The 10,846-nt window shown below is 49.7% G+C and overlaps 1 protein-coding gene across 1 annotated transcript in view; it reads left to right on the top strand.

Moving 5' to 3' along the window:
- DOT1L (DOT1-like histone H3K79 methyltransferase) overlaps positions 1–10,846 on the top strand; it is a 65,776-nt gene that overhangs the window by 2,296 nt on the left and 52,634 nt on the right. Inside the window, exons 2-3 of the mRNA XM_015565402.1 lie at positions 8,092–8,098; positions 8,206–8,249. Of these exons, the coding sequence (XP_015420888.1) occupies positions 8,092–8,098; positions 8,206–8,249 (51 nt within the window). The remainder of the gene's footprint in view (positions 1–8,091; positions 8,099–8,205; positions 8,250–10,846) is intronic.

The raw sequence follows: 10,846 nt of genomic DNA, 5'->3' as shown, positions 1-10,846 counted from the left end.
GCTGCGGTCGCCTGTGCGGGGCTGGGACCCCGGTCGCCCGGGCTGGGGTGGCTGGCGAACTTGCCCTCCCTGTGTTTCATGTTCTGACAGTCAGGGTTTCTTTTTGGCTTTCTTTCCCTTTTTTCCTTTTCCTTTTTGTAGTTTATTCTTGGAGCTGTCAGTGGGCTCCGCTTTATTTTTGTGTTTGAGGGCATCTCTTCCTTCTCCCTCCCGCTAGTTGTTGTTTGTTTGTTTTGCTTTCGGAGGTTTGCCCCCCTCGTCAGGAGCGGCAGGACTGGCCGGACCAGAATAGGGCTTTCTGCACCGTAATCTGAACGGCGGGCCGGCCGGCGCCGTGGCCGTGAGGCTTTCTGTCCCCGATCTCGAGTGACCCTTGGAAAGTGACAGGTCGAGCGGAAATTTACAAAGTTGTCCGCTGGGTGACTATGAATGCGGGGCGCGGGGTGGGCGCCTCGGCCTCCTGCCCCGGAGTGCGGTGCGGTGTGTGACGGTGTCGGTGTCCCTGCGTCCACGCTCCGGCCGGGCAGGGTGCCGTCGGGAGGGAAAACTCAGCAGGCGCCGTGGGCGGGCAGCCCAGCCTTGCTTTTCCGGTGTGCGTCCTGCGGGCGACTTGAGCAGTGGGCAGGGTGGGCAGCTTCCAAAGCTAGAGAAAACTGAGTGGGAGGCCCTGTGGCTGTCCAGTGCATTATTTAAAGTTTAATTATCTTCAGTGGCGTGTAGTATAACTCACTTTTTTTAGGGTACAGTTCTAGGGGTTTTTGACAGATCCATGGCAGTCAGACTGCAAAACAATCATGTCATTTCTCAGGGTCCCTTCTGCCCTTTGCCACCAACTGTCCTCCACCTTTGGGCCATCACTAACCTCCTCTCTATCCCTACCGTTTTGCCTTTTCCAGAAAGTTAGGTCATTGGACTAAACAGCACAGAGCCTTTTGATTCTGGCTGCTGCTGCTCAGCAAAACATACCCGAGACTCATCCATGTTGTAGTGGGTATAAAAAGTAACTCCTGCCTGGCTGGTGTGGCTCAGTGGTTGAGCATCGACCTATGAACCGGGAGGTCACAGTTCAATTCCTGGTCACGGCATATGCCTGGGTTGCGGGCTTGATCCCTGTGTGAGGCATGCAGGAGGCAGCAGATCAATGATTCTCATCATTGATGTTTCTATCTTTCTCACTTTTCTCCCTTCCTCTCTGAAACGAATACAAATATATTTAAAAATAATAAAAAGTAACTCCTTTTTCTTGCTGTGTATCCCATTGGTCCCTTAGGCTGCTGGTGGCAGGACACTTGGGATATTTCCAGTTTGGAGGGGATTACATATAAAGCTGCTCTAAACATCCTCAGACAGGTTTTTATGCGAACTTGGGTTTCACTTCTCTTGGGAAATGCTTAGGAGCAGGATGGGGGTCTGGTGGGGAGGGCTGTACTGAGTGTACAATTAACACTTGTTTATCTTGCAAATTTGCATTTTTGAGCATGGGAAGAATTAAAACCACTATGACCCAGCACCCAGGCATTATATACTAAGGTGAAAATTTACCCAGAGACACTCATGCTGTTTCTATCACCTGCTTGTATTCGGGTGGAGCAAGGCCACAGGGATTTGTAAACCTTGTAAATAAGGCCTCCTGGGTTGGGACCTGGCTTTCTAGTGGCAGGTGGTTCTGAACTGCAGAGCATCGTTCCCTTGCTGGCCCTGGCCTCACTTGGCAGGGGATGGGGTGTGCTGCCCACCGGGCCTGGTGTGCCGCCTCATGTCAGCAGGTCCCTGTCTGGTGTGGCTAGTCCAGTGACATTCTCAGCTAGCTGCCGGGGCTCGCAACAGCCTTACTTTGCAGTGACGTCTGTCAATCTTCCATTTCCCACTGAGGAGTTTTGCTTTTCATGGGAACTGAGGGGGCAGTACTTATAGAATTCATATTTTGTGATGACTCAATGATGAATACATGAAGAAAGTGGGCTACGTAAGAAGCTTCACTTTTTGGAAGGTCAGATTACTCATGTGACCACACAGTTGAAATGACTGAGCTTACTTGTTCACTGAGTCATTTCTAGTGTTCCTGGGGATAGTAGACAATGTTCTTATTTTCAAGGAACTTATAGATGAAGGAAGGTGAATGATGTATAAACATAAAAGTTAGCAGAGTTATTGTAGCCCTGTGTCAGCTGAGGTTCAGAGGGGAGGAGCTACCACTCTTGTCCTGGGGGAGGTGTGAGTGGATTATCTGAGGAGGGGTGTCTGTAGGAGGAAGTGCCAACAGCCACAACGGCCACACTCAGAAGTGTCCAGCCTGGGAAACCAGCTTTTGTGCAATTGGCAAACATGAGGGGGAGACCCAGCACATTCTGTTCCTGCTGTGGCTGAGTTTCTAATACCCACTTGCAGTTCACAGTGGCATAATTTCTAAAGCAGGATGGCCCTTCTTGGGTGGGAAACTAGGTCTCAACTCAGAAGGGAGTAAATGGCATCTTGGGTTGCTGGTGGCAGCACAAGAATATTAGAGAGGAGGATGTGCAGGGGTCCTTCACCTGGGTGACTTAATAAGGCTGTGGGTGGGGGGAGCAGCCTCAGTATGACTGTCTCCACCCTCGGCTTCCTACCCAGAGCCCACAGTTCTCTGATGAGTGCCCTCTGAGTAGTCATGCCCTTAATGCTGGCAATGAGTAATAGCTGAGTGGGCCGGCCAAGTGAGCCAGCCATCCTGTGACTCAGAAGATATTTTCTGATCTGACCTCTGCCTGCGTGAATCCTACCTAATCCAAGTTCGGGGGGGAAGGCAGATTAACCCTTCCATGGCTTTATGTGGTTGAAATAGCCTATGTAATAGGGGAAGGGATGATCAAAAAAGTCTGGTGTTCCACATGTGGCTTTTATTTATTTATTTTTTTAAAAATATATTTTATTGACTTTTTACAGAGGAAGGGAGAGAGATAGAGAGTTAGAAACATCGATGAGAGAGAAACATCGATCAGCTGCCTCCCGCACATCTCCTACTGGGGATGTGCCCGCAACCCAGGTACATGCCCTTGACCGGAATCGAACCTGGGACCTTTCAGTCCGCAGGCCGATGCTCTATCCACTGAGCCAAACCGGTTTCGGCCCACATGTGGCTTTTAGTTTTCATACCCTAATCCCTAAAATCCAAATGCCTACTGCGAACTCTGATCCTAATGGGTAGGAGCTAGAGGGAGTCAGGGGGACCCCAGAAACTTTGGACATTCCTTAGGGAGGAGGAGGCAGAGTTACAGGGGACCTGCCCACCCAGTCTCCCTGTGGGAACTCCATCCTTTTTTTTCTTAATTAACCTTTTTATTTTGAGATAATTGTGGATTCTTGTGCAACCATAAGAAATAATAGAGACACCCCATGTTCTCTTTACCTAGTTTCCCCCAATGGTGACATCTTACACGACTAGAGAATAATATGTAATTACTAGGGGCCCAGTGCACGAATTTGTGCACCTTGAAAGGAACTGTGGGCCACGAGGGTCCAGTGGGCACAGGGGCGGGTCTCGGCCCATCCTCCGCACTCCTGCCCAGCCCCTCCTGCTGAGACCCCTGGGCTCCTGTCTGCCTGCAGCCCTGCTCCTGGCGCTGCTGCTCCCGCTCCCACAGGCTGATGGCGCTGGCCCCACTTGCACCTGTTTATGGCACAGTGATTGGGGCCAGCGCCAGCTGCGGGTGTGAACGGTGGCTGCTGCCCCAATTGCCCCTCAGAAGCAGGGGGAGGTGGAGAAGCCCTGAGGGGTGATTGGGTTGGCAGCCGCCACTTGCACCCACCAATGCACCGAGCGATCGGGGCTGGTGCTGGCAGCAGGTGCGAGCACCTGGCGGGACTGTGGCGCACAGGAGCAAAGAATTTTCAGTAACCAGAGGCTCGCCCTGATGGCAATGACTGGTGCCCCGCCTTGGTCTGGCGCCCCTGCTCACCTTCTCCACCATCCTGCCATGGCTGATGCCCGCCATGTTCTGCGCTCTGTCACCCGTTGCTGATGCCCACCATAGAAACATCAATGTTCCATGTCCGACCCCTGGTCGTCAGCGCATGTCATAGCGACCAGTTGTTTGGTTGTTCCGTTGTTCCGCCATAACTAGTTCAGTGCTGCGTAATATCCCCCTACAAGGAAAGGCCAAGTTGTGGGGTCTTGAGGCCCTGGCGAGGCATTCATTTGGCCTTCAGTCTGGGGGTGGGGATGACCCCACATGAACTGGTGTGGCACTAATAGTGACCACTTGCTAGAGGTAAAAATATTTGGAATTTTCAGGGGCACAGTGTGTCTTGGTTTTCCAGATCCAAGTTGAGTCTCTGCCTGCCACTTGGTGGCAGGGCCTCCTGGGCAAGTTCTCCTGGTCAGAGGGGTCTCATAGTCCTGTGCTGTCTCTTTTCTCCTCATACCCTTTGCTTCAGGCTGGAGTGGTCTGTGGTAATAAATTATTTTCTCTGATGAGGACAAGAAGAGTTTTGGGGGTGAAATTTTGGTCATCATGTCCCACTGTCCCACTGATGTCACTTCTTGACAGCCATTTTATGAAGACTTCCATTATCCACAAGTCACTGGGCACTTGTCGAGGGACTTCTTTTTTTAAAAAATATATTTTTATTGATTTCAGAGAGTAAGGGAGAGGGAGAGTTAGAAACATCCATGATGAGAGAGAATCATTGGTCGGCTGCCTCCTGCATACCCCGTACCGGGGCATGTGTCCTGACCAGGAATTGAACCGTGACCTCTTGGTTCATACATAGGTTGACGCTCAGCCACTGAGTCACACCAACCGGGCTGATGGGCTAGTTTTTATTAAAGCATCTGAAGTTTTCTTGTTAAGACCAGAGCTTTGGTCTTAGCTCTGTCCCCTGGGGCTATAGGTGGCACTTGTCCTCCAGTGGAGACCTAAGCCCTCTTTCCACATCTTTCCCAACCTTCAAAAGACCCTGCCCAGAGCACAGGGCATTCCATGCCTGGTCCCAGCTCTGCAAGGACCCAGGCTCTCTGTAGACCTCATGTTCAGGGTCAGACCTCAAAAATGTTCCATTAGTTACAGAGGTGGAATGAGGTATGGGAGTTGACACCTGGTAGGACTAGCACATGAACCACATGTGCAGTTTCAGCATTTCTAGTAGCCATGTTTAAAAAGTCAAAAGAAGCAGGTGAGATCAATTTTCATAATGTATTATATTTAACTATGACCAAAATACAAGCATTTCAACTTTTTTGGGTATGTATTCTAAGTGTTTGAAATTAGTGTGTGTTTTGCACTTAGAGCACTGCTTGGTCTAGACTCTAGACCAGCCCATATCACGTGCCTCATAACCTTAGGTGGCCTGTGGTGGCCATGGGGATGGCATACTTGTAGATCCCTCTTCCTCATGGGGGCGTCTTCCTCCCAACCACAGAGCGTAGCTTTCAGGATTGTGGGACTGTGTTTGCACAGTGGGTGCCACTATCCGAATGAGGTCCAGGGGCCTAGCTGCTCGCTTCCTCAGTGGGGTGGGCGTTCGTGAAAACCAGTGGTGCTAGGATGGTGTTGGTTTGGGGCTTCTTTGTCCCATGGAGTTGGGGGATGTGGGAGCTGCAGGTCTGGTCGGTAGATGTAGCTTGTCCTTCGGCCAGCCTGTCCTTTACCTGGCTTATGCAAGTCAGAGTTGGCACTGAGCATCGGTGGCTGGGGCAGTGTGGCCCTGCAAGGAGAGGTGCCACAGGGGTGGCAGCAGGAGATGAGTCTTCCGACCTGGTAAGTCACTGCTGGCCATTCTCTCAGCTCTGTCTTTTGTCTGAGCAGAAGACATCCCCTAACAGTGGGAGGAAGGGCAGGTCAGAGCTGGACCAGCCCTGTGACAGTGCCAACTCAGCACCCTCCTTCCTGCAGAGCAATATTAGCCACCCCTTTTTGTCCCCTTTTGTAATGTGACATTCTTTTGGGGGCCATATAAGCATAGTTTGTAAAACTAGTGAGCTCAAAAGCAGTGATTGGGTAGACTTGACTTTTTCTGCAACTCTGGGAGTGCGTTCATTTTGATTGAGACCTCTTGCCTTACTGTCCCTTCTCTCCTTGTGCTGCCCCCTGTCCCAGATGGCAGGCCCTTAGCCCTGGTATTTATTGCTGTGTGGATATCGGCACTGTGAGCCTGGGAGTTCATCTCCACGGGGCAGATCTCTCCCTGGGTGGGTATGTGAGAGCAGAGGTCTGGCAGCAGGACCGGGACAAACAGGAGGGTTTTCCAGCCCAGACACGTCCCCACAGGGTCCAGTGTACAGATGAGAGCCACGAGCAGGGGGTTATATGACCCTTCTGAGATCCATTTCTAGAAGCAGCACTGTTGGATTCAAAATCCATTCTGTCCTGCTTGCAAACCTCCCTGCATAACAAGATGAGGACTGGACTGTCAGTGCAGGATTCCTCAGGCTGTTCCCAGTCTGACCTTTTTGGCCGGGTCTGACATCTCCCTCCTCCGAAGGTCTGTGGAGAAGTAAAAGAGGCCATGGCCAGTAAGTAGGTCAGGAGAGCATCCGAATCATTGATAGTGACCAGGGCTTCAGGACTGTGGGTAGAAACTGGCCTGGTCCTAAAAGGATTACTCTGAGACCTCAGAGGGCACAGTTGTCAACTTCTCTCTCCCTTTATTTTGGTTTTAAAGCTGAAAAAGCACAAGTTCTCATCACAGAAGAGACCAAATTCCAGGCTCCTGTGCCTTTGCAGGCCTGTGCATATTTGGGCCAAGACAGTTAATGCAGCTTGGTGTGTTATATTGCTAATATTGTCCTGAAAGATAAGGGTCTGGAACAAACTCAAGTAAAGATACCTGTGGCTTGGTAATGGCTGGCAGCTGCATTACACCCTTGGCAGTTGTGAATTATGCTGCTGTGAACGCTCACATATGAATTTCTGTGTAGATGTATGTTCTCATCTTGTCCCCACCTTGTTTAAATGACACCATTTAATATTTATTGGTTGATTCTTAGTAAATGGGAGGACATTATTCTGAACATTAGAAGGATGGTTTTTTTTCTTGTGCCTTAAAAAATAAGGCCTTGCACAAAAGGCCACATAGTGTGTGATCCAATTTATGTGAAATGTCCAGAATAGGCAAACCCACGGAGACATGAAGTGGGTTAGTGGTTGTCAGGGGCTGGGAGGGGGCTGGGATGACTGCTGATAGGGATGTGGCTTCCTTTTTGGGTGATGGAATATTCTGGAATTAGTGCAGTGGTTGCACAACACTGAACCTACTAAGAACCACTGAACTGTGTACTTGAAACAAGTGAGTTCGTTCTATCAGAATTATATTTCAATAGAGCTATTATTTTTAAAAAAATAAGACTTAAGTCTCAAGGGTATCTAAAGAGCTGTTTTGATTCTGTTATTGAATGTGAGGCACTCTACCCATATCCTGTTGTAAAGTGGTAGGAATGGTGGCTTGGGCTAAGAGGCGTTGTTACTGCCACAGAGCAGCGGTTGGCAGGCCGCTCCCTCCAGGCCCATCCTCTTTGCTGACCCCCTGCACTAACTCTCACCGCAGTGTGGAAGGTGTAGTGTTTATGTGAGAGGACAGAGTTAGAGGGCACTACTCAGTGGTTCTGATCCTAGTTTCTTTGAGATTTTGGATTAACTTGCTGCCCACACCCTGGTGAAAGGCCTGGAGTGATCCCTGAGCTTCCTTTGAGGAAGAAGCCATGGTGAATCCTCCCCCTCCCCCCACACACACAGTGGGCACAGTCCTGGCCACCAGTGGAAGTGGGAGGTGTCTTTGTCTAGGCAGGAGGATGGCCACATGCATTCTCACAATGGTTATTATTGTCATTTCCCATTTTACAGATAGGGAAGCAGAGGCCTGGGAGATTCAGTAACTCAAAGCCAGGCCTGTAGCATCCAGGCTGTGGGAGTGCCTAGGAGAAGTGCCAGCGGGTACTGGCGGGTGGAGGACATGAGGGCCGGGGAGAGAAACTACAGGGACAGGGTCTCTTCTAGGCCAGCATGTCCCAAGTGGGCAGGGGTCCCAGGACAGCACCCTAATAACTCACTGGGAAGTCCTGCCTGAGTGGGGCGTTTGAGAGCTTAGTGGGTCTGAAAATACAGAGATGGGAAAGCCCAGGGTCTACAGTGCCCCCATCCTGTCGTCCCTGGACCCTAAGATGGCCAAACTGCCATCAATGGAGTATAGAGAGACTGCTCAGTCAGCTCTAAACCCTGTCATTTTATCTTTCAGGACAAACACCACGATGCTGCTCATGAAATCATCGAGACCATCCGGTGAGTGTGGCATCTGCGGGGGTGGGTCTGGCCTGGGGCCAGCGCCTGTTCCTGTCTTTCCAGCACACCCACCTTCTCTCAGCCCAGTCCTTCTTGTGTTCCCTATCAGCATCTTGAGAAGACTGAAAAGTGTCAGAGTTTGGTTAGAGGAGTCCAGGTTGTCTGGGTGTGGCCTGGATAGGTCCTGGTGCCTCTATGAACTTCGGCTTCTCGTGGAAATTGATGGACAAGGGAACTCCTTTCCTCTTCCCCTTGTTTTACTCTCTCTTCCATCTGTCTCTGTCTTCTTCCTATTGGATTTGGTGCTGTTTCAGCCACAGCCCCTTGGTGGACTGGTTTTCCCTCCATATGCTCGGTAGCCCTCCAAAAGCCCAGTCAATGAGAGTGCAGGGAAGAACACAGGGTGTGTCAGTGACAATTTTGACAGAACCAGGAGGAAGGTGCCCTTTGCTGTGTCTAGTGGGCCTTCTCCTGGTATGGCACTCGAGGGTCTGGAGCCAGGAGGGAGGTACCCTCCACTCTGTCTCTAATGGGCCTTTTCTCCACGCTGGATTGAGGGTCTGGAACAAACTTGAGTGATGACAGTGGCTACTTCCTGCTTTGCATATCCCACGCTTGGAAACCCCAATCTTTGTCAGTTCCCTCGGTAAACTCACATGTCTGTTTACTGGCATTTTTTAAAAACATATTTTATTGATTTTTTACAGAGAGGAAGGAAGAGGGATAGAGAGTTAGAAACATTGATGAGAGAGAAACATCCATCAGCTGCCTCCTGCACACTCCCCACTGGAGATGTGCCCGAAACCAAGGTACATGCCATTGACTGGAATCGAACTTGGGACCCTTTAGTCTGCAGGCTGACTCTCTATCCACTGAGCCAAACCGGTTAGGGCTGTTTACTGGCATCTTGCTGTGTTGTTTCTTAACATCCTTAGCCATGTAGTCACCACCTGGGTCACACACCATGACATCCACATGAGCCTGTAGTAGCCCATGGCAGGGCCAGGTTGTGGTGTCTGTGGAAGAGTCAGGATGGGCATCTCCACCTTCCCGCCTGGGAGCTGGTGACCTAACAGGCCCTGCAGCTCCCCCAGCTGCTTTGGTTTGATCTTGGGGCTGAGCAGTGTCTCCTTGAAAGATCATTTTAAGGACTGGATGAAATTTGTGTGGATCTAGCAGGGTGCCATTGTTGAGATGTAGGATCTTTTTTTTCTAGTATAATCCATAAACCCCTCAGTTGGTGAAGCAGTATTAAAGGTTGCTTAGTTTTATATATCTATTTATTTGTTTATTTAAAATATGTTTTTATTGATTTTAGAGAGAGGGAAGGGAGAGGGAGAGAGAAACATTGATTGGCTGCCTTCTGCATACCCCCGATTGGGGATCAAGCCCACAACCTGGGCATGTGCCCTGACTGGGAATTGAGCTGGTGATTTCTTGGTACATGGGATGACACTCAACTGAGCTATACCAGCCAGGGCTGATTTATTTATTTTTTCAGTTTTATTATTTTTTATATTTTTAAATTTTTTTGTTAATCCTCTCCTGAGGATATTCTTTCCATTGATTTTCTAGAGAGAAGGGAGAAAGAGAGACATCAATCGGCTGCCTTCCGCAGGTGCCCCAATCAGGGCTGGGGATGGAGCCTACAACCGAGGTATGTGCTCTTGATCTGAATGTTTAGTCTTGAGGGCCAGTGCTCCAACCAGTGAGCCAACTGGCTAGGGCTGGTTTATTGATTCATTGATTTTATTGATTTCAGAGAGGAAGGAAGAGGGAGAGATAGAAACATCAATGATGAAGGAGAATCATTGATTGGCTACCTCCTGCAATGCGCCTACTAGGAATCAATCCTGCAACCTGGGCATGTGCCTTGACCAGGAATTGAACTGTGACCTCCTGGTTCATAGGTTGATGTTCAACTACTGAGCCACACCAGCCAGGCTGATTTATTTATTTTTAAAGAGGCTGCTGGTTAGATGGTGGAAGTGTTGTGGTTGAGAGAGGGAGGGCTCTAAGCTGGCAGCTTGGTTCTTGTCTACTCCTTGGGGGTGCTTCATGGTGGTCAGCCTCTCCAATGGGTTTTCTTCTGCAAAGTAGGGTGTCTGTTTGTCCTGCAGTACAGGGTGTCAGGCCAGTTTGAATCTGCGGAGCCAGCCTTTGGTTTGGAATCTCCAGTTAACCTGGTCTTTTCCTGGACTGGCAGTGGCTGCTGCCCTCCAGGCCTGAGCCTCAAGTCCTGTGTCTCAAAACAACTTGACCTTCTTCCCTCTTTGTTCCTACAGATGAGTTCTGCTCATTGGCAGAGATGGGTGGTTACCTCATTTTTTTTTCTCTCCTTTTACTTTTTATAATGGAGAATTTCCAACATACACAGAGGTAGTTGAGGGTGTTCTTTCCGATATTATTACTTTAAAAATTGTAACTGAAATACACCCGAAGCACAGAAACTGCACATGTGTGAAGTGTAAAGTCTAAGTGGGGTGGCTGTACACATGTCCATGCACGGCAGTCATGGCAACAGATATCTCTATCCCCCACATTTCCTCATGTCCCCTGAATCCATCTCCCTCTTCACTCTTTTTTTTTTTTTAATA

Source organism: Myotis davidii, unplaced genomic scaffold, assembly GCF_000327345.1.
Source record: "Myotis davidii unplaced genomic scaffold, ASM32734v1 scaffold1960, whole genome shotgun sequence".
Taxonomy (NCBI): domain Eukaryota; kingdom Metazoa; phylum Chordata; class Mammalia; order Chiroptera; family Vespertilionidae; genus Myotis; species Myotis davidii.
Note: the sequence above shows the minus strand (reverse complement) of the source record. Positions and strands in the feature narration are given on the sequence as shown.